Consider the following 24,825-nt stretch of genomic DNA (forward strand, 5'->3'; position numbering starts at 1 on the left):
AATGTCTTATCCTAGGAGGTCTGTAACAACTCTGTGTAGCATGAAGAGGGGAGTGCGTTCACTCCTCTACAGAGTGTTCTGGCATAGATCACACACCACCTTGGAGAGGTCGTATCTTCTCTTGCTGATATATGGCATAGCAAACAATCGTATATCTGTTTAAGTATAAGAGCCTTTTGTTCAGAACGACCTGCTAGACTCCTGGCACCAGCCTTTGGGGAGTCTTCACAGGGTCACATCTTGACCACACACACACACACACACACACACACACACACACACACACACACACACACACACACACACACACACACAAAGGCAAGGTACTCTTTGTGTGTATGTAGACGTCATATGTTAATGAACCTATGCATATTCATGTAACCTCAATAAAAGAGCAGTGTTACGGGAGAACGGACGAGAGCAACTGGGGTCAAGTGAAGGAACGGCGTTTGTCCGGTTCTCTCCCGTGCACGAGAAACATGAAGAACTTTGCCTACTTCGTGTCTTGCTTGCTGTGTAATTGTATTGCCTTCAACGTTCCAGCGAATAGGTTCAAGCTACAAACCTATCAAACAGAAAACCATAAGAAGTCCCGTTTGCAGTTTGCCACAAGCCATGTGGGGAACACTGCAAACATGTGGAAGAAGCTGCTCTGGTCAGATGAGACCAAAATGGAACTTTTTGGCCAAAATGCAAAACGCTATGTGTGTCGGAAAACTAACACTACACATCACTCTGAACACACCATCCCCACTGTCAAACATGGTGGTGGCAGCATCATGCTCTGGGGGTGCTTCTCTTCAGCAGGGACAGGGAAGCTGGTCAGAGTTGATGGGAAGATGGATGGAGCCAAATACAGGGCAATCTTGGAAGAAAATCTCTTGGAGTCTGCAAAAGACTTGAGTCTGGGGCGGAGCTTCACCTTCCAGCAGGACAACGACCCTAAACATAAAGCCAGGGCAACAATGGAACGGTTTAAAACAAAACATATCCATTTGTTAGAACGGCCCAGTCAAAGTCCAGATCTAAATCCAATCCAGAATCTGTGGCAAGATCTGAAAACTGCTGTTCACAAACGCTGCCCATCTAATCTGACTGAGCTGGAGCTGTTTTGCAAAGAAGAATGGGCAAAGATTTCAGTCTGTAGATGTGCAAAACTGGTAGAGACAGACCATAAAAGACTGGCAGCTGTAATTGCAGCAAAAAGTGGTTCTACAAAGTATTGACTCAGGAGGCTGAATAATTACGCACACCCCACTTTGCAGTTATTTATTTGTAAAAAATGTTTGGAATCATGTATGATTTTCGTTCCACTTCTCACGTGTACACCACTTTGTGTTGGTCTTTCATGTGGAATTCCAATAAAATTGATTCATGTTTGTGGCTGTAATGTGACAAAATGTGGAAAAGTTCCAGGGTGACGAATACTTTTGCAAGCCACTATAGATCCGTGGATGCTGAGGTGCACAGAAGTTACCAACTTTCTGCAAAGTCAGTAGCTACAGACCTTCAGACATCACGTGGCTTCAAATTAGGGTAAGTATTACCCAGATTAGTTCAGCAGCAGTAAATGGAGAGCTTCATGGAATGGGTTTGCATGCCTGAGCAGCTGGTTCCAAGGCGTACACCACTAAGCACAATATAAAGTTTTGGAACGCATTAGTGTAAAGCAGGCTGCCACTGGATTCTAGAGCAGTGAAGACAAGTTCTCTGGAGCGATGAATTATACTTCTCTGTCTGGAAATCCAGTCTGGGTTTGGTGGAGGGGAGATTATAGTGTGGGGTCGTTTTCAGGAGTTCAGTTTCAGATGTTTCCTTAGTTCCAGTGAAGGGAACTCCTAATGATTCAGCGTACCAGGGTTACCGAGTTAAGAGGAGTAACTCATCTCTGAATTGTTTGATGTGGAAGGACTTACCTGGTGTGCACACAATCCTGACCTCAACCCGACAGAACATCTTTGTGGTGAATTAGAGCAGAGACAGCGATACAGGCCTTCTCGTGCAGGATCAGTGTCTGACCTCACAAATTTGCTTCTGAAAAAAACAGTGAAAAATTAATTAACATTCTTCTGGATAGTTGGTGGACAGCTTTCTCAGAGGAGTTGAAACTGGATCGGCCAACATCATTCAAATGGATTGAGAATGTTTTCTGAAGTTTTTCAGGTTCTCCAAGTAGACCCCCTACTAGCTCTAGAGAAACTCCCAACAGCCATCAGTACAGCAAATCGTATAATCATGTATTCAGATTACACTGAATCCCATTAGAGATTTATCTGTTTATCTATTTCTCTCACAAGTGTTGAAGACATTTTGTGAAAGCTCTCCACAAAGCTGACTCAGATTACCTTAGATTTCAGTTTGTGAAAAAAAATTCTGAAAGTGGGTTGTCAGATCTTTTTCATTTTAAGAAACTCATCTATCATAGATAAAATTTCACAAGCATTATAAATGTTCAAATATTCTGCCATGACATTTTTATGCAAGTTGAAATTGGAGCGGTTAACTTGGTTTATTGGACATGGAATGACTCATATTAGAAAATGACGATGGAGGAATCACTTCCCTAAACCTAACTATAGTACTATTACTTTAATTAAATTTATTGTGTACTACTGTCTTATCCATTATTGTAAAAATGTTCTGACAAGAGGATTTTCAGGAAAACTGTTAAATGTCCAGTTTTTATTTCATTAGTCAGAGCAGAGTGTGACTAAACCTATGGGATCATATACATTTAGATGGAAGCAGTTGGGTACTCTGTATGTTGATTCATTTAAACTAACATATTCATCGTGCTGTAGCCAGGTTTCTGTGAAGCAGAATAAATCAATACCTTAATCAATTGTTAAATAATTTCATTTCAAAGAGAGCTTTTTTTTGTCTAATAGTCCACATTTTATTGATTTACTTATTCGTGCAGTTGAGTATGTTATTTTTTTCACTGTGGATTTTTATACCTAAATGTTTTTGCTGGTTTTGGGTTTGTCTTTTGGTGGTGTGGGAGCAGATACAGTCTCTGTGGGGAGTGGGTTTCAAGGAGATGACAGGAGGAGAGAAACTGCAGAGAGGTGCACATGACTGCAACTCTGCTTCCTTGCCTCAACTCTAGATTTTGAGGTGTTTAATAAATTTGACCAAATTTCTAAAAATGAGAGCACCTCAGATTTTGTACCAAGCTCACGTCCTTTTGTGGACACAGCTCAGCACATGTAGCTTACAGTAAATACTTGAAAGTTTGTAATTAATTGAGTTACACAGATTATGCTACACAACACACAACTTGTAACAGGAACAGGAAGTGATCCAATATTGCACTGAGAGCCAAGTTATATATAACCACAACCATTAACACACTAATAAATATGGTTAGAGATGTTTCTTTGTTTAGTCCACATGGCCTGCTGTGCTCGGTATTTGGTTCATGTTCTTTTAAATCACCAACATGACAAATCATTCATAAAATGTTCTAAAGCTACCCTTGAATCTTCTAAACACATTTAATTCAAGCTTTAAAACACTGTGTAATGATTTTGCTAAACCAATGATTGTGAATCTAATGAAATATTAGATTTTTCACACACACACACATAGTTTTCATTAATTAAATGCCAGTTATGCTATTAACACTTTCGAATAATAAATTATAGTTGTTGAAAATTACATCAACAATCACTCAAAATGTCGAGATAAAGACTTCCAACTACATTACAAACCATTTAAACCCATTTATTATGTTTAAAATGCTTAAGAGAGTTTTAGAGGATTCAAATTATTATATAAGTATCTAGCCTATAATCTACACTTATTGCTTAATAAAGAGGTGCTTAGCATTTAAAAATATTTGTGACTGAAATACATTGTAGGGAATAACCTGAGAATCTACAGCGTCAAGGTGGTCTTCATTCAGTGAAGCACAATATCCAGCCCCGCTGTTCTCTGTGTACCATCCCACCAGCAGTGTTTCATAGGTGCAACAACACCCAGCTTGCTGCCCTGTGTGGCAGATGGCCAGGACAGACTACACTGAGCAAGGCACTGTGGGAATGGAGAGAAGCTCCATAGGAAGCTGAGCTGCACACAAAAACACACACATGCAGATACCTGTGTTCGTGTAAGCTGGTGACACCAACATAGTTAGACTGAAATTCCAAAGTGTCTGACATTTTCTGCATTTAAAGCAACAGCTAAAAACTCCCAATACTGGAACTGATGTTTTTCAAAGTGGAGTAACTATCTACAGGGTGGGCCATTTATATGGATACAGTGTAATAACATGGGAATGGTTGGTGATATTAAAGTCCTGTTTGTGGCACATTAGTATATGTGAGGGGGCAAACTTCTCAAGATAGGTGGTGACCATGGTGGCCATTTAGAAGTCGGCCATCTTGGATACAACTTCTGTTTTTTCAATAGGAAGAGGGTCATCAAACTTATTGGTAATGTCACAAGAACAACAATGGTGTGCTTGGTTTCAACGTAACTTTATTATTTCATGAGTTATTTACAAGTTTCTGACCACTTATAAAATGTGTTCAATGTGCTGCCCATTGTGTTGGATTGCCAATGCAACCCTCTTCTCCCACTCTTCACACACTAATAGCAACACCACAGGAGAAATGCCAGCACAGGCATCCAGTATCCGTAGTTTCAGGTGCTGCACATCTTGCATCTTCACACCACAGACAATTGCCTTCAGATGACCCCAAAGATAAAAGTCTAAGGGGGTCAGATCGGGAGACCTTGGGGGCCATTCAACTGGCCCACGACGACCAATCCACTTTCCAGGAAACTGTTCATCTAGGAATGCTTGGACCTGGCACCCATAATGTGGTGGTGCACCATCTTGCTGGAAAAACTCAGGGAACGTGCCAGCTTCAGTGCATAAAGAGGGAAACACATCATCATCTAGCAATTTCAAATATCCAGTGGCCTTGAGGTTTCCATTGATGAAGAATGGACCCACTATCATTGTACCCCATATACCACACCAAACCATCACTTTTGTTGTTCCAACAGTCTTGGAGGGATCCATCCAATGTGGGTTAGTGTCAGACCATTAGCGGTGGTTTTGTTTGTTAACTTCACCATTCACATAAAAGTTTGCCTCATCACTGAACAAAATCTTCTGCGTGAACTGAGGGCCCTGTTCCAATTTTTGATTTGCCCATTCTGCAAATTCTGTGCGCCGATCTGGGTCATCCTCGCTGAGATGCTGCAGTAGCTGGAGTTTGCAAGGGTGCCATTTGTGAGTAGCTAATATCTGCCGAAGGGATGTTCGACTAATGCCACTCTCCAGTGACATGCGGCTTATACTAGTGACTCAATAGGATAGTGGTGTACATACTCACCTATTAAACAAAAGATCCTCAATTTGATCCCATGAAAAGACAAATTCCTTTGGGTTTGAAAAAGTCTGTCAAATTCAACATGTTGCAATCCAATATAAGAGCTGCAAAAACAGCAATAAAATACAAATAAAATAAAATACAAATAAAATAAAAATAGCTGGTAGTGGCAGAGATGGGGAGGTGGTGGTTGAATGATAGTCTGAAATGCAGAATGATATACAAATATAAAAACATTTAAATAAAATAGATTTATATTATTTTTTTATTAAAATCATCACCTCACAAACACTTTTGAAAGACCTGAGCACTAATTTGAGAGCTAAAAGTAGTACATGAGCTTTAAATTATATTGGCCCAATAGATGGATTATGGTTTATTGTAAATTAAACACAGTAGGTCTGTGTTCTAATATCTGGCAGCAGTCCTGTATTGGAGGTAATCTTTTTGTGTTTTTCTTTTTGTCAACTACATTTTCCATGTCTGTGGCTCAGTTCTGTTGTCATAATGGGGACGATCGTGGCCCAAGAGTTGGCAGTTCGTCTTGTAATTGAAAGGTTGCTGGTTTGAGCCCTGGCTCGGACAGTCTCGGTCGTTGTGTCCTTGGGCAAGACACTTCACCTACCGCCTACTGGTCTTGGCCAGAGGGGCCGATGGCGCGATATAGCAGCCTCGCTTCTGTCAGTCTGCCCCAGGGCAGCTGTGGCTACAACTGTAGCTGCCTCCACTAGTGTGTGAATGTGAGAGATGAATAGTGTAATTGTAATGCGCTTTGAGGGTCTCGAGAAGTGCTATATAAATGCAATCCATTATTATTATAATGGTAACACAGTAACACATATCCTCATGTTTTCAAAGCCAGTCTCTGTTCCCTGTTCTTTAAATCACTGTGATTATGTCATTTGTGCACCACTTCGATCTAGATGTTAAGAGGGAATAGTTATTCATCCTGTACCTTATCTCCCCTTATTGAATTATCAGTTGTTATCAGGTGTGATAGTGCTCACTCAGTAGGCCACAATCACTTAATTATATGGTGGTTTTAGCATGGAACTGTCAACAATGAATTTTTTTCAGAAACCATCCTTAGCTGTGGTTTGATTGAAACGGGGAATAGACTTTGACTGAATTGAAATCCTGATAAGTGAGTGAAATAAGTATTTAATCCCCAAGTAAAACATGACGTGGTGTACTTGGTGGGAAAACCCCTTGTTTGCAGGCACAGTGGTAAGACATCTCTTGTAGTTGGTCATCAGGTTTGCACACATCTCATGAGGGATTTTGACCCTCTCCTGTGTACAGAAACCCTCTGAATCCTTTAGATTGGCTGCCACTTGGTCACTCCAACCTAAAGGATTGAAGTGTGGAGACCGGCTAGGCCATTCCATGACCTCAATGTGTATCAACTTTAAACACTGTTTTCTTGCTTTGGAGGTATGTTTTGGGTTACTATCATGTAACGCCACTTAATTAGGTTGCTGCTGATCTTTTTAATCAAACAGTCATATGACGTTGAAACAGATGGGCTATAGCAGCAGAAAAACCATACCAGGAAACTGAGGTTACAATTGCAATTGACAATAGAAGAGTGAAAAAATGTCTTGTCTGACAAGTTCAACTGTTACACTTGGATGGGTCTTAAGTTTCATTTCAAAATGGATAGATCATGTAAAGGAAGTGAACACCCATCCATCCATTCTCTTCCACTTATCCTTATCATGGTTGTGGGTGGGCTGGAGTCTATCCCAGCTACCACAGGAGAGGCAGGGTACACCCTGGACAGGTCGCCAATCTGTCTCTAACACAGAGGCAGACAACCATTCACACTCACATTCACACCTGTGGGCAATTTAGAATCACCAATTAACCTAACCCCACTAATTACAAGTCTTTGGACTGTGGGAGGAAGCCAGAGTACCCAGAGAGAAGTCACGGAAACACGGGGAGAAGATGTACACTCCACACAAAAAGGCCCTGGAGTCAAACTCAGGATCTTCTTGCTATGAGGCGACAGTGCTAACCACCATGTCACCGTGATGCCCTGGAAGTGAACATTATTTACTAAAATACAGATTTGGGTAATAAACTATACTGCAATGAGACTTCAGTGAAAATACATACATGAGTAGTGCATAGAAACTCCATCCCCTCTGGCTGACTGATTTCTCATCTGAGAGGGGGATACCTGAGAGACATGGTTTCAAATTTGGAGTGAAATGAGCATGAAATATCAAGTAGATGATCAATAAGGAGAGAATCATTCAACAGGTGAGGAGAGGGGGATGCAAAAGAGAATTTGAATCATGATGAAAAAAAGAGATGCCCCAATAAGTGAATGCATCAGTGGTATCGTTTAGCAGCTACGTGTCATGGTCAGTTAACTTTATCAGCCTGAAGCACTATGGAGTGAAGTGTAATGAGGGATATTTTTCTTTTTTCATTTGGGATATTGCAAGTTGTGAAGTCATTTTGGCCAAACTGGAAAAGCAGATATGAACGAATTGCTTATTTTTCTTTTTTCCCTATCCGGTCTTTAAGTGATGACGTGACGAATCCTGCTTCCGGGCCTAAAGTAGTCTGCGTTTAATATGGGTTTTATGTTGTTAACATGTTAAATGCTTTGTATTTTCTTCTATTTAATCTCAAAAAGCTCCTAAAAACAGTCAGTGATCACTGTTGACCTCCCTCTGCTTTTATTACTACTAATATTTTAAAGCTCAGTTTTTAAAACCTTACGATGTAGGTACAGCCCAGCCCATGCAGCACTATATGAATGACTAACCCTATTCATCCTTGTGGATGAATTATTGTTCTCCTGGCCGAAGTTTGGTTTTACATGAGATTAAATTTGTTCCTGACCACCGAGAATCCTCACGTTAACTTTTATCAAGTGGAAAAAAGTTAGCGTGTTTATATTTTGTTCACATAGCTGTGTCGCTAGCGGTCACGTAGCACATCATTATATACCAGCTAGTCAAACTTCAGTAACCCTACAAACGTCACTGCTGTTTAGTTTTCTGTCTTCATTTATGTTGGAAGTGATAACAGAGCTGTACGTTTGAATTTGTTTCCAAAACCCCGCAGTCAGGACATGCTATATTGTATTTAGATGGGAGCTAGCGAGCTAACTTGCTGCTAATTTCTAACTCCGTTAAATGTCATAAATTCCGTTTTCATGGATGCCTGGATGATAAACTCAATTGTTACACCTAGTAGAGCAGAACGCTGATCATTTTATTACAGATGAAAGAATTTAGATAGTTTTTCAACTCTCAGTGATGCCACAGTGATCGTTTGATTTACGGACCTGCAGCGGAGTTTGAGCCCAGACACGGCTAGTGACGTCAGACTTAAAGACCAGATAGCTGACTGACCAACTTGGGCGGATTAATAGTGAATAATTAATACTGAAAGTTCTTATGTTCAAATGACTCATACCATTTTGTAAATACAGCGATAAATATCATTCATGAAAAAAATGGATTTTAGATGCATATTGTTGAAAGTAATACATACATGGAAGCTGTGGTGGGGGGAGTGCACATTTTCAAATTCAAACATGTTAAAATTGCCAACACCCTGAGACTATATGGTAAACCCAAGGAAGGAGGCTGAGGACTAGTGAGTGTCAGGACCACTATTAAGGATGAAAAAATAAGGATGCATGAGTTTGTCCGGAAGATGGACACAACTGACCATGTGCTTAGTGAATACCTCAAGCAGCAGAAATCCAACAAACAAGAAGAGCAAGAAGAGAAGCCATCATGGAAGCACAAGCCCCTGCACATCTGGCATGTACAAAAGTGGGTGATATCAAGAAAGCTGTTTTTAGTCCTGCTTATGAGACATAGGGCAAATAAGTTCTTAATATAATATTTAAATGATGCACTGTCTGATCAGAGCACACAAACATGACAACATAACCACTTGCGAGAAGAAATGGGAGATATTCCTCCTTGAAACAAAGTTGCCGGTAACACACACACACTCAGACATACGTAGCCACACTTAGTCTGAGCTCTGAGAAATGCAGGGAGAGAGGGGTGTCAATGCACACTGAGTGTTACCTGTGCTCAGGCATGGAGAGATCGAAGGGCAAAATCTCTGCAGGGAGGACAGTCTGGCACTGTGTGAGCAGGTAGGCATGAAAGGAGGTGAGCCCACCCTGTCCTACTGTATCAGCTGGCATCTAACAGATTAAACTTGGATGGGCAGATAGGTTTATAAATACATGCCGTCCCACCCACCCACACACATACACACACACACACACACACACACACACACACACACACACACACACACACACACACACACACACACACACACACACACACACACACACACACACACAGAGAGAACCAGATAAAACCTCCACCACAGAGCAGATTTCAGGCTCATCGTCTCCATTCTGTCAGGTTGGAGACGTGAAACGATGGTGGGTGTACTGGAGCAGTCCCAGTCAGGATTAGCAACACTATCGTGGGTGGGAATCAGTGTAGAATAGGAGTCTAAGCTGTGTTGCATGGGTGTTGGGTTTGACAAGGAGGAAAGGTAAAGGTGAGCGAGGGTAGAGGAGACTGAAGATTGTAAACCAAGGAGTGAGGCAAAGATTAAAATGTGGCAGTAGACAAAGAACACCGATACAGAGAATAGAGTGACAAATACTCATTATGAGCTTCGAATTACATTCAAAACATACATGCAATGCTAAAAGCTAAAATATATTATCTGTGCTTATTAGAGGGCACATTGTTGCTCTTGATACTGTAAATGGCTAGGTATTATAAATACTTTGATTTTATTAATGCCAGTTTCATTTCCAGTGGAGTCTTACAAAGGGATTGACAAATTGTAGTAAAATAAAATTCATGACACATAAAAAAAACAAAAACTCATAATCATCACTACAATGCTTTTGGATAACATTGGTGTCAGTGTCATATCTCACTGTAACAGTGTAAATAACTTCCTGTCGCAAAATGCTGTTTTGGTTCAAGCCTATGGGTGTAACCATGAAGTTTTATGGATTAGTGAGGTATGTTGAGCTTGACGTCAAAGTTTTCAGTATCACAAAGACACCTTCCCTTTTGCTTTCCAATTCATTATAATTGTCACGGTTCTGGGTCATTTTGACCCAACATGTTCAGTTTCTTGTGTTTTGGTATTCTTCTGTACTTTGCTTTATGTTCTGATTCTTTAGTTGTGCTGTTCTGATTATTATTCTAGGTTTCAGTTTGGTCCTGGTTATGAGTTTAGTTCTTAGGTTTGTTTTTTGTGCCCTCATGTTTAGTGTAGGTTTACTTCAGTCTGCGTCTCTGTGATTTGTTTCTTGTTTCCTGTTTTACTTTGAAGGTCCATGTCTTATGTCAGTGTATTTAGTTTTACTTCCCCCTGTCTCATTAGCCCTAGTTTCTCCCAGCTATGTCTCCCTCCTGTTTCCTATTCCCTGATTACTCCACTGTGTATTTCAGCCCTGTCTTTGCCTTTGCTCTCTGTCATGTCGTTAATGTTTGCTACCCTCTTCTTGCTGTGTGTTTGTCTCGTGTTAGTTTCACCTTTGAGGTTTTTGTAAGCGTTTATTTTCATGAAGAGTTTTTCCGGCAATAAAAGCTGCATTTTGACTTTAAGTCCCGTCTCCAAGAGTCCTGCATTTTGGGTCCACCATTCCTGCCTGCCTGCCATACAGCCTATCATGGCAACTTACACTGAACACATAACATGGCTTGGAGTAGATTTTGTTCAGAGTTTTGGTTTAATATCAGCTATGAATGGTATATTTTCAATGTTTTTTTTTCTGGAGACTGGCTGATCAGGCCAAACAGCTGCACCGGACCATGCACGGCACACAGAGGGCTTCACTAATGACTGATACGCCGGCCACTCTCTCCCTGGGAACAGGAACTGGTGAAGGAACAGGCTTGACCCTAACCACCCCCACCCTTGGAACTGGCACAGGCAGGGACAGGTTGGATCCTATCTGCCTTCACTCTGAGAACTATGATGAGCGCAGGGTTCAACCGAACACCATCCACACCCGAGGAACAAGTACATGTGCAGGGATAAACTTGGCCTCAGCCGTCCTCAACCTGGAAGCCAGGAAAGGTGCAGGGACCTATAGATGCCAGCCACCCATACCCGAGGAACAGGCATGGGTGTAGTTTTTAAACACACTGGCTGTGACAAGTAAACAGTTCTTGCAGTGTCCAGCTCAGAAGCATAGTTCATAGCTTGTGACTGAACTGGCAGAGAAACACAAGCTGTCTCAGGGAAAGCTGGCCCACAAAAAACGGCTCTCAAATCAGCCAGTTCAGAAAAACCACACAAAGATCCAGTCCCCAACAACTCAGAAACACAATATGAAGCACGATCAGCCGCCGACTCTGATGCACAACAAGAAAATCCATCATTTTTATTCTTCAGCTCAGAAACACCACTCTCAGGCTTTTTTAAGTCAGTCTTTACATAAACTTCCCAGTCTTAATATCTATCTCCACTGACTTACAAGTAGAAGTCATAGTCTTTGAACTGGCTGATGCAGAAAAAGCAAACTGAGATGAGGCAGTGCTAGTCACAGGTGATGCAGACTCTGGAAATCCCACATTGGCAGGCTCAGGCAGCAGATGCCTCCAGAATGCCAGACGGCTGAGTGACTGGTGGGCCGGGCTATGTTGACAAGGGGGAATTATGGGGCATTGACCAGGTAGAGAGCTGCAATGATCACAACATGAAAAAGAAGAGAGGGAACTGAGGACTTAAATACACACATGACCTATTTAGGGAGATGGAACACAGTCAGGCAACCGGCAGGGGAAGCAAAACTAACACTGAGACTGAGAAATACAGACTTAACAAAGACAAAGGGAGAATAAACAGAGACATGATTAGGGAACAGACAAGGAAGACACAGCAAACAAACAATTATAACTAACTAAGAATAAAAGATCGCAAATCAAAATGATGGGTCAAAGACCCATGACAATTACAGTATGATAAAAATATGTAAATGCTAAAGCAGTTATTTTACACCAAAAACTAAAATAGCACACATTATTACTTTACACACGTTCTTATTAGAATGTATTATTTCATGCTTGCTTGATAGTAATATTAGGGGTGTCAAATTATCGCGTTAATTGCGATTAATTAATTACAATGCTATTTAGCGTGTGATGTTTTTTAATCTCGTTAATCTAATTTTTAATCTCTTGACGTCATTGATTTTGTATGAGAGTTGCTATGTTATAAAATCCGTTTTTATGTGCTGGGCTCCTTGTGCTTGACTTGTTGGGGGTGGAGTCACGTCGTGAGGTCAAGGTGAGAAGTGGTGATTAGCTTACAGTGTGGATATGGAGGCGCATCTGAGAGTTGTTGGCCCAATGAACGGGAAATTTGTATTTCATAAACGCCCCGACGGCACCATTGACAAAGGTAAAGTGGTCTGCCTAGAGTGTAAGAAGGAGTTTGCTTACCACCGAAGCAGCTCAAGTTTGGCCTATCACCTCAACGCAAAGCACCCAGCCGCGAGTGCAGCAACAGCTAGCAGTGAAGACGTTAGCAATATAGCAAGCCAGAGCAAAGCTTTTCGCCAAACAAAACTAGAGAATACCCCTCGTATGAGCAAGTCTGCGACCGACAGGCTGACTAATGTTATTGCCAAGTGGATAGCGATGAACTGTAGGCCGATAAATATAGTAGAGGACGAAGGATTGACAGAGGTGTTGCAAATTGCGTCCAATGACCCGTCATACAAGCCGCCGTGCAGGACTACAGTAACGACCAAAATCAGCAAAATGTACGACGGCGAAAAGAAAAACAAACTTGAGATTTTGGCGGAGGATTCTCCCAACTGTGTTGCTATAACCGGAGATCACTGGACCTCAGCTGGCAACCACAGCTATTTTGGGGTGACTGGACACTTTATTGATAGTGAGTGGAACCTCAACTCATTTGCACTGACCGTCATGAGAACAGAAACCAGGCACTTTGCTGATAAATGCGCCGAACAGTTCCTCAAGGTAGCAAATGACTGGGGTATTGAAAACAAGATATCCACCATTGGCACAGACAGCGCAGCAAACATGCTGGCTGCTATGAGAGCACTTCCATATGAGCACATCGCCTGCAATGCTCACATTCTCCAGAGGACCATCACGGTATGTCTCGATAGCAGTGGTTTTGTCGGTGTACTGGCAAAGTGCCGCAAGATTGTTGGTCATTTTAAACAAAGCCCTGCGAGTACCACAGAACTTAACCAACAACAAGTAGCACTCGGAAAGAAGAGCGATCAACTTATACAGGATGTACCCACCAGGTGGAACTCGACTCTCGCAATGGTCTCACGCCTCCTATGTAACCGAGAGGCTGTCCAGGCTACGTTGGACCAACAGAACCACAGGTTGGTCTTGCCAACCGAAGCTGAGTGGGCGAAACTGCAGAGGCTGGAGCTCCTGCTTGAACCATGCAAGTAAGTTCAAATAAACACCTTCCCATTTTAATTATATAAACTACTGTTACATGTGTAAAATCAAAATTAATGAACATAACAAGGAACTTTTAAGGACAATTAAATTGGAAATCAGTTACACTTTGATTTAAATGAATCCAGCTAGGTTTATTTAGCAAACCTCTCCACCTCTGCAGGTATGTGACAGAGCTGCTGGGTGGTGAGGCCTACGTCTCTTGCTCTGTAGTGCTGCCTGCTTTTCGCCATCTGTACCGTGTCATGGACATTACTGATGATGATCCTGCCTACGTGGTGAAGTTCAAGAATGCCTTCCAGAAGGATCTGGCAGCACGACGAGCTAATGGCAACGAGATATGGTTCGAGGTGGCCACAGCATTGGATCCACGGTTTAAGGATTTGAAATGTCTTCCAAGAGAAAAGAGGGAACAGGTAGGACAATAAGGTTAAGCTGGACTAATGAGTCCAATTCATTATCAAATCAAACTTTTATTTATTATATGGAACACAAAGTTCTTTACAAGATTAAATAAAATAAAAAAAAAGCACTTAGTTTTAATCACATTCATTCATTCATTCATTCATTCATTCATTCAGGTGTGGACCATTCTGGAGAATATGCTCCAGGCAGCAGAGCCCAGAAGAGCAGATAGTCTCCAGCCCTCCACAGAGGATGATGGACCAGCTCAGAAGAAGAGGAGGAGCGAACTCCTTCTGGGGTCTGACTCTGACTCAGAAGATGGAATTGAGTCTGGAGAGCTGCAGCGCTACAGAGCAGAACCCAGCATCAGTATTGATGACTGTCCCCTGCAGTGGTGGTATGCTCACTCAGGAGTCTATGAAAAGCTGTCAGTCCTAGCACAAAAGTACCTGGCCTCCCCAGCTACCTCTGTACCCTGTGAGAGACTCTTTAGCCTTGCAGGCCACATAGTGCAAAAGAAAAGGGCAGCCTTGCTTCCAGAAAATGTTACCAGGCTGGTGTGTCTTAGCGACTGGCTGAGGAAGAAGAAATGAGACACATGTGGTCAGCATAGCTGCTGTGTCATTTGTAGCCTACTAGAATAGATTGCTTGATGTTCAGCACTTTTTTTTGTGATGGAAGAATACTTTGATGTGCTAACTTGCAGCACTGCAATGTCAGTTTTATTTTTCATTATCTGAAGCAGAGGAATTTCAGTGCTGTATTGCTCAGAAAAGAGCAACTCTGATGTGCTAACTTGCAGCACTTAATTTATTTGATTTTATTTGTATTTATTTTTCCACTTATTTTACAAAAGAATACAACAGTATGTAAATGGTTGCATCTGTTTAACGTTTGTTAAACAATAAATGACTTTATAAAGTCACTTTCTTTGTTATATCAGTCTTTTGGTCTGCCACAATAAGTTGAGGGCTTTCCTCAGCTATTTTTAGGTGAGATTAAAAAAGAGATTAATTAGATCAATTAATTAAAAATCATAATTAATTAATCTCTATTTTTTTTTAATCTCTTGACAGCACTAATATTAGACATTAAAAGAGAAGCTTATGTATTATTTGACTTTTTAAAAATTTTTATCCAAATCTTATAAACTAAAAAAATATATTTTGAAAGTTCTTTTTTATGTGTGTTTACCACCAGAAGTGACTGTGATTCAATAGCAGGGCGTTGTGATGTGTCAGATACCCACAGCTACAAAGAGGGCTGGCTTGTGCTTTCCTGATAATAAACTTGTAGTTGTCTCTTGCTAGTATTAAACTCCAGAGCTGGGGATAATGCAGGGAGACAGAAACAAGGTAGAAAATCACAGAATACAGGAAAACGACAGGAATTAGGTGCAAGTGACAGAAAGCAGGAAAAAAGGGATAGGGGGTGTGGTAACTATGAGACTATTAGAGGGATACTAAAGATGGAAACAGCAGCTCTTCTTTCTCTCTGTTTCTCTTAGGAGATCTGTCACTGTGAGTAGTTTTAACTGATGGGATCCCGGATCTATGGCTCACCAATCATTACCCCCAGTCACAACTGGAAAGCAGTAACACAAACATAGAGGGGCAGAGATGGTGACAAAACACTGCTCTGATGTCAGTGTGATATAAAAAATTGAACAAGTACTGAAGGCTGTGTAATAGTCAGTAGAACACTTGTGACCCTGCAGACACGTTAGTCCCATTTATCATCTTTTCATCTCGGATACTTCTTTATATTGTACATTCTCTAAAATTCCTTTGTTGTATAATTTGGTTGCATTATTTAAATTGAATGAGCATTCTTATATATTTACTTTTGCCAACCAAAATGGTATTGCTATGCTTTTCAATTGCTAAGCTTGATCCATAAAACCCTCCATGCATGGTAAAGAGCTTCATTATTTGATGTCATTGGCTCCTCTCTCCTATCTCCTCCTTTGGCTGTCTTATTATCCTCTTATGCCCGGTTGGTATCTTACAACCAGCAGGACATATATATACATACATATACATATATCTATATATATATGTGTATTTTTTTTTCACAGTTTCCTGGCTATAAAGCACAGTCTCCAATTTCTAAAACTAATAACACAAAAAGAAACTAACTTGTCACTAAAAGAAGCTTGTGGCTACTGTATAAATATGAAGAAGTGTTAATATGAATCATCTGGGGAAAGTGGTGGTGTTAGCTGCCAGACAGCGGCTAAGTGATAAGGGATGTGTGGTGTAACCCTGCACCATATTTAACCGCAGCAGGGGGCCGCATCCCCTGCATTCTCCCTGAGGCCCAGAGCCAGATGTCAAAAGCTGCTGGCAGAGCAGGTTGGCAGCAGGGTGGCACAGCAAGCTTTGCTACAGTGAGGACCACGACTCAACCCGCCCCACTGAAAACTGCCAATTGCTGTTCATTCACTCTTAGAATGAAATACAATCCACATTTTGGATGGACGCATTGATAGGGCTGTTATATTTAGTTACATATTGATATAGTTCACTTCTGATATGAGCTTCTCATAATAAGTTTGATTAATTGGTTGAAACAGTGGTCGTCCCTATGCTGTGAAGTTGTGAGAAACACATGTGCACTGGAGATGTGAAGCAAAGAAAACTCTGCATGAATCCCAGTTGTTTCAGTTTGAGCAAAAATGTTGCTCATTTTCGAACACTCGTTCTGTTACATCAATGTAGAGACTAGAGGGGAAAAAAGAACAATACTGTGACAAAAACCAGAAAGTAAGACATTCACAGGTTGTACACAAAGAGTCCAAACTGTTTCGAGTTAACTTCAACCAAGTTCAACTAGACCAATCTAGACTATAAATTAAATGAAGCCAAAATTAACTTCAACATATCTGCTGACACCCAGGTTTTCCTTCTGTTACTTCCCTAAGCTAGAGTTCTCATTTACTCTTGATATATACGTGATTTTTAAGATATATACAGGGTGGCAGTTTCTATAGTGGTAGAGCAGACCACACTCTGCTTTCCAGGAGGTTGGTTATTTGGACTTCCAGCAGCTGCAGCATTACTGCCATGTTGAAGTGTAGAAGATACTGAATCCCCCAAAATTCCTAGGAATGGAAATGAAACTTTTTTTTAAATGTTATCAACACTCTCCTTCAATTTCAAATGATGTGCAATACTTCAGACACTGTCTGGATTAGTCTTAACTTTGAATGTCAGATTTACACTCATGAAATTTCTTGACCACGTCCACTCAGCCCACTGGATTTATATGATCCTTTACCAGTTCTCAACCACAAGTGTCATGAGACATTATGCTATTTGTAAACTTTTTCCACAAACCAAAATGTTAACAATATCATTATGAGATGTGTAAATCCTTTGTTTAATGCAGCAGTTGACAGTTCCGTGTTTTTTATCACAGGTTTCATCACTAAATAAATTGACATAAAGAGGTTTTACCAGGTATCATATCAGCAGACTTTATTAGAAAAATATCATCATCAGATTTCAAAAATTCCTATATTTGAACTGTAATAAACACATTTAGCCAGACATAGAGAAAAACGCGTGATATCTGCAGAGAGGCTGTGTGTCTATGTGTATGTGTCTGCATAAGCAGTGCCCCCCAATTAGTCATTCTCTCTCCTTCTGCCTGCTCCCCCTTTTTTGTTCTTTCTTTCTCTCTTTAGGACACTCTGCCGGAGGCTGACCAAGATAAAGTTTTGACTGGCAGGACCATTTGTTTTAATCAGGTGTTTGCAGACGCTTCCTTGACCTCCATTAGTTGAAGTTTTAATTGAAATTAACCCCCACTACTACCCCAATTAACCCATGTCCCCCCTGAATGGCGCCCGCCTTCGTCCTGAGCATCTGTTTTGGGATGGGGGGAATGGGAGCCATAGCAGCAAAGTGGAGGGGTGGGCGGGTTCACAGAGAATGTTGTGTTGTCACCCAAGGAGAGGCTGCATCCCGTCGAGTGCATGCCGACTGAGCCCGACTCACCATGAAAACCCCGGAGGGGTGGGGGGCTTCTTGCTCTCAGTCTATGACATAGCAGTACAGTTGTCTCCTTCCTGGCCAGCAAGAGGTGGGAGGAGATAGGTAGAGGGATGAACCCAAACATGGGAGAGGATGATAATATTCCATCGGGGGACAGCCACCAAAAGGAAAGATGGCAAAGTTTGGAAGCGGTAAGCAGGGGGTGGGGGTAGGTGGTAATTACTGTACAGCAAGCTTTCCATCTTAAGCCCTTCTGCAGGAGATAAGAGAGTGTGGCTAAAGTACTGTTTGTGTGTGTGTGTAGCCTCCAGCACCTGTTTTCTTGTCCGTGGAAGGTCTAGAGTGAGGCATCTGTCGAAGTGGCCCCTACAGCTCACTATTGTGTGTACACATGTTGGAGTAAATTTTCTTGGCCTTTCTCCCTGCCGAAGTGTATTTGCAGATGACAACAGGCAGAGTACAAATGCAAAAGTAGAATCGCAGCAAAACTAATATACTGTATTGAACAAGCATAACAAAATGCATACCGATCCCACTGATGTGTTAAGGGGTGGCTGTAGCTCAGGTCACCTACTGCGCTATAGAGCACTTTGAGTACTCTGGCAGAGCACCATTTACCATTTACCATAGTTTGTGATGTTACATGGGTTGCTGAGGGCTAGAGTGTTGGCAGTGCCCTGCTCTTCACCTAAGGTAGAAAGGATCAAGTGTATGGTGGGAGGAACTAAGGAAAGTAAAAGTAAAAGGGTCGGGTGGAGAGAGTGCGATGTGAAGGACAAAAAGGCAACAGATCTAACCCTTCTACCTACAAACTCCATCTAGGCCCATCCCTCATGTGGGACCTCCCCTAGTGTTGGCCTGTCTATCCTTCACAGACACACATAGAAAATTAGTCACTGTAGCCTTTTGGTCTCCAGCCAGATTATGTATGTGTGTGTTGAACTGGGGTGTGGAGTGCCAATCCCAGAATAAAATGTACCCTTGTCTGGTCTCGACATGCTATTTCTCAGTTTTGTTGTTAACATAATTATTGAGTTCCAAAATTTCAAAAGTGTCTTTTTTCATATAAAATATGAATTGGGTAAAAATTGAAAATAATAATTTGATCATCGTTTCACCTCTTTGAGAATTCCTTAAAAGTGTTGTTAAAAAAAACTGCCCAGATAAATCCAAACTTTAAAAAAGAAAATATTATTTATACCTAAAAATGCCAGAGGGTGAACTTTACCCACACTGAGAACACTGAGGTTTCATTTTAAATAAGCGTTCTATTTTCCTAAAGCAACCTCTTTTGTCTCCCATGCCTGACATACCTGTATCATCTCACAGGCTGGCCATCAGTATAAACAAAGCTGGATTTGCTTACTCCATCATTTGAAGAACACCTGGTAACACTTTATCCTAAACATAATTAAATAAATAACAAACAGATAGTTGATGATACTTAAATAAATAAATAAATATTTAAGGTTTTCCTAATTTGGACACTCGGGGAAGCCATGGTTTGAGGTGGCCATGTAAAGAGGATAGCAACATCACTTAGAAGCCTAATCCCATGCTAAGTCTTCCTGAAGAGTGAGAGTGACATCAACAGGCTGAATAAACTGATTAGGAAGACAGTTCCAGCAAACTAGACACTACTGAAGCTGCATTAAAGAGAAAGTCACTAAACAAACCATTACCCATCATGGATAATCCTAACCATCCTCTGCACATTTCACTGGACAGGCAGTGGAGGACCTTCTCTGACAACTGATTCACCTCTGCTGCCACAAGGACAAACACAGGAAATGTTTCATACTGCATGACATCACCCTCTCTAATGCAGAGAGAAAGATAACCATTCACACGGAGGTTCACACCTATGGCCAGTTTAGAAACATCAGTTAACCTAATGCCCGGCATGTCTTTTGGTTGTGTGAGGAAGACGCACTACCTGGAGGGAACCAGTGGGAAAAACATGCAAACTTAACACTTGGTGGTCAAGTATAGTAATGATACGGAAAGCTACAGGATGAAATGTATCTTTTTTCCATCGTTATTGCTATGAAACATTAGGAGTTATATACTTACTTACATTTTCATTAAATAATTATGGAGTTTTCAAATATCAGTTAGTATAATGAGTGATATTTGCTCAGTGTTGGGAAGGTTACTTTTAAAATGTATTCCATTACAGAATACAGAATACATGCCCCAAAATGTATTCTGTAACGTATTCAGTTACGTTACTCAATGACAGTAACGTATTCTGAATACTTTGGATTACTTAATATATTATCATGCTTTTTACAACAACGTGAATGTACTATTGCTGTGTGATTTATTACTATTACTGAAGGTCCGCGACTCCGAACTGTAGTAAAGGGACCTCTGACTAATACGGCGGGGTCCGTGTCGGCTCGTAGCCGAAAAATAGCTTTACTTTGTTGTGTGGGTCAACTTTTATTGCGAGACACAGAGAGAGGCGTTGAAAGACTGCTCCAACTGAACTTATTGTTTTCGGAGGAAAACACGAACACGGTGTACAGTCGAGTCTTAATAGCTTACTTACAACTGGGCTCGTCAGGCACTCTTCTTGGCTGCAGTGGTTATTATTATATTTACATGCTTCCAGCTCCCGTTTTTGCTCGATGACAACTCGTAGTTTTCCACTCCCCTTTTTCTCCCTCCTCGTGCTCACAGACACATAATGTGTGGCAGGGAGAATGGCAGTCCATTCTCCCTGCAACACGGACTACACTGCCCATGATGCTACATTCTTTAGAGCTATGCTTGTAGCATTCTGCCTGTTAGCTTAGCACAACAACAACAACGAAAAGGCGCTCTCTCACCCAGGAAACACACAGTCGCAGAGAGAGAGAGGGAGAGAGAGAGAGCGCGTCGCCCTGTAACCATGGCAACCGTAACGCTGCCGCCTGGAACAAAAGACCGTAGCTGTCAAACAAAACCCAAACAGTCCTGACCCGCGACAATATGAAACAGGAAAGTACCGCCGTGTAATCCATTTATTTCAACAAAGTAACTGTATTCTAAATACCACCTTTTTAAACGGTAACTGTAACGGAATACAGTTACTCATATTTTGTATTTTAAATACGTAACGGCGGTACATGTATTCCATTACTCCCCAACACTGTATTTGCTAAGCATTCAATTAAACTGAACTGCCTGTTTTATTATTGAACCTGAAGCAAAGTGCCTCCATCAGCTTTGTAACAGTAATCAGGTAACCTTGGACCTACAGGTCACATGGAAATTTGAACTTTGATTTCTTTTGACCATGACCTGTGCTTTCTTCCTAATCTTTGTTCTTTGGAAAATTATGAAATTCACTTTGGCATCCAGGCATGTCCCCACCTCATCCATGTCATTAAGCCAGTAGGGTCCCCAGATCCAAAATCCCACCCAAATCAACCTGTCAGAGATATTTAAAACAGCAAAAGGCAAGCAGAGGATTGAATATTGTTTAAAGTTGGCTGATAAAGCCAGATCTGTACTCATGCATGTGAACCTCCTGTGCACTCAGATGTTCCTTCACTGTTTAATAGATGAACTTACCTGTAGATGCTTTCCCTGTTCTTGGAATGAATTCCAATCAGGTGTTGCCATCGCTGCAGCTACAGCCACTGAGGAACAAATTACAGTTGGGGATTAGGATTGGGGAAGGGGGTGGGGGGGAGACCCAGTGTTTTATCAGTGGGGCCGTGTTCTGTCTGCCGAGCCGCTTATATTTCAGGTAAACATAATCCAGATTCGGCTCTGGCGGGGGTAGATTCAATTAAGATACAGAGACAACTTTGTTAATGCAGCCGTATCTTAATACCCTGGCCACAGCTTGTAATGAATCTGGGCTCGGGGGTGGGAGCTGGAAGTCAGGGACAAGAGAAGAGGAGTGAGTGTGACAGTGTCCTATAGCGGTAGTTGCTAAAGTCATTAAGCCAAGTCTTGCACTATATTGGTGTGGAAACTTATAAATGTTGAGGGTTTTCACATTTTGTTTTGCACATCAGAAATTGTTTTCATTAAAAAAGGGCAAATTTAACAGTTCCTTGATATTCCATAGATATTCTCAATATTCTTAATCAGGAAATCAAGCCGAACTGACTCTATTTTTTAAAGGTATATAAATTGACGATAAATTATAAATTGTTTTTGACCAAGTAATAACAGATTATGAATTTCAAGTAAAAAAGCTAATTCAGTTAAAATTCACCATGACATTTGTAAAATGAAATTAGGAATTATGGAACAGGAATCAGAGATGATGACAATTGCTGAGGCAAAAGAGAAAGAAATAGCTAGCCTTGGTCCCTCCATAGTGAAGTGACAGTTACTTGCTAAAGTTAATTTTTCAGAATTACTTTGATGAAACTACCATATTGTCAATAGCTAAATAGTAGAGATTTTAGTTTTCTTTCTCTTTACAGGGCTGCTGGCATCAAATAAGGCATCACAGTAATAGCTAAACCTCATTAAAACAGATTGTAGCTGCAGCAACTACAAGTTCTCCCACTAAGGATGAGTGTCAGCCTGTGGTTTGTACACAGTTCTTTGTTTGACACACTTTCTGTATATATACACATGCTTAATCATGCTCAACATAATGTGCCCAGCAGTGGAGCTCTAGAAACTTGCCCATTGGATCGCTAAGCATTGTTTCTCTACAGGGCTAGGACAAACAGGAGAGAAAAGTTAGGAGTGCGGAGGAGCACAGAGGGCCTGTTTCCCCCATTTAACACACCACCTGGAACTACTTCAATTCTCGCGTGTGAAATTTATGCTTTTCAGGGTTTTTATCGTTAACTCTGTTTCCCTGGGTCTTTTCCCGTGGTGTAGTTGTGTGTCTTATTTTGAAATAAATATTTTACGTGTTACCATAGCGACTAGAGAGCATTAAGGGGCAGAGAGGAGGATGTTACTCTCAATGTTGTTGGCGCATTTCAGGAGGACGCTGCTAATAAAGTTACACAATTACACAGTGGATGCGCTTTTATTATTGTATTTACAAAATACCACAGTTTTTGTCATTTTATTTTGTTGTATTTATCTGGGACACCTTCAAGGCCGGTGTGTGAAAATATTTTCTGATATTAAACCGGTCTGTGGCGCAAAAAAGGTTGGGGACCACCGCCCTAGATGGTATACCTCCCTCAAACGTCACACTTCTTTGTGTTCTCATAGACTCCAGTATGACAGCCACCCACTGCATATACTCCAGGCAGGTGTTACTATAGATAATAACATCATCCAGGCAGGCAGCAGGATATGCAGCATGGGGGCACAACACCCTGTCCATGAGGCACTGGAAGGTAGCTGGAGGACCAAACAATCTGAAAGGAAGCCTGAGATATTGTTACAAGCAAAAGCCAAGGTAATGTCATCCAGAGTAAGAATCTGGTTAGATACCATATTTCTACGATTTTCAGGGCCGAGTACAATAACCTCAGTTTGATCTGAATTAAGAAGCAGAAAGTTAGCGGCCATCCAGGTCTTTATGTCTTTAAGACATTCCTGCAGTTTAACTAATTGGTGTGTGTTATCTGGCTTCATGGACAGATAGAGCTGGGTGTCATCTGCATAGCAGTGTAAATGTATGCTGTGTCTTCTAATGATGCTGCCTAAGGGAAGCATGTATAATGTAAACAGAATTGGTCCTAGCACTGAACCCTGTGGAGCTCCATAATTAACCTCAGTGTGTGAAGATGACTCCCCATTTACATGCACAAATTGGAGTCTATTAGATAGATATGATACAAACCACTGCAGTGCAGTACCTGTAATACCTACAGCATGTTCTAATCGCTCTAATAGGATATTATGGTCGACAGTATCGAACGCTGCACTAAGGTCTAGCAGGACAAGCACAGAGATGAGTCCACTGTCAGAGGCCATAAGAAGATCATTTGTAACCTTCACTAAAGCTGCTTCTGTCCTGTGATGAACTCTGAAACCTGACTGAAACTCTTCAAATAAGCCATTCCTCTGCAGATGATCTGTTAGCTGTTTGACAACTACTCTTTCAAGGATTTTTGATATGAAAGGAAGGTTGGAGATTGGCCTATAATTAGCTAAGACAGCTGGGTCTAGAGATGGCTTTTTAAGTAAAGGTTTAACTACAGCCAGCTTGAAGGCCTGTGGTACATAGCTGATTATTAGAGATAGGTTAATCATGTTTAAGATCGAAGAATTAATTAATGGCAGGACTTCTTTGAGCAGTTTTGTAGGAATGGGGTCTCAGTTAACTCAGAAAGATCAGTTGAAAAAAAACCTCTAAATAAATATCAATGGTACTGAAAGTAGTTGTAGATAATGCTATATCTGTGAGATGATTATGAATAATTTTTACAATTTTATTTTGAAGAAAATGGTCTATTTCTGGTTCCTCTGCTGAACAAATGTTGTTGCAATTATTGGGCCTAAAGAAAAGTTTCATGTGATAATCTACTACGTGTGTATAGTTTGGCTTTCAGGTCCGTAATCAGCTGAATTTCATTTTTACTGAATTCTAATGATTTTAATTTTTACTGGGCCTTCCAGTTTTCTCTAAGAACCACACGTGGTTTCCTACTAAACAGCAGTTCAAAGGGAGAAAAT

At 41.1% G+C, this 24,825-nt stretch overlaps 1 protein-coding gene across 1 annotated transcript; it reads left to right on the forward strand.

The window, feature by feature from the left end:
* Positions 1 to 12,524: 12,524 nt before the first annotated feature.
* LOC147313882 (E3 SUMO-protein ligase ZBED1-like) lies at positions 12,525 to 15,155 on the forward strand. The gene is made up of 3 exons (XM_086260599.1): positions 12,525 to 13,812; positions 13,989 to 14,241; positions 14,407 to 15,155. Exons 1-3 carry the CDS (start codon positions 12,695 to 12,697, stop codon positions 14,821 to 14,823), a joined length of 1,788 nt encoding a protein of 595 aa, XP_086116725.1. The 5' UTR covers positions 12,525 to 12,694; the 3' UTR covers positions 14,824 to 15,155.
* The last annotated feature ends 9,670 nt before the right edge of the window (positions 15,156 to 24,825 follow it).

Source organism: Aulonocara sp. 'chitande type north' Nkhata Bay, linkage group LG14, assembly GCF_057382095.1.
Source record: "Aulonocara sp. 'chitande type north' Nkhata Bay isolate Kocher_YH1m ecotype deep benthic linkage group LG14, A_spYH_male_GT1.1, whole genome shotgun sequence".
Lineage (NCBI taxonomy): Eukaryota > Metazoa > Chordata > Actinopteri > Cichliformes > Cichlidae > Aulonocara > Aulonocara sp. 'chitande type north' Nkhata Bay.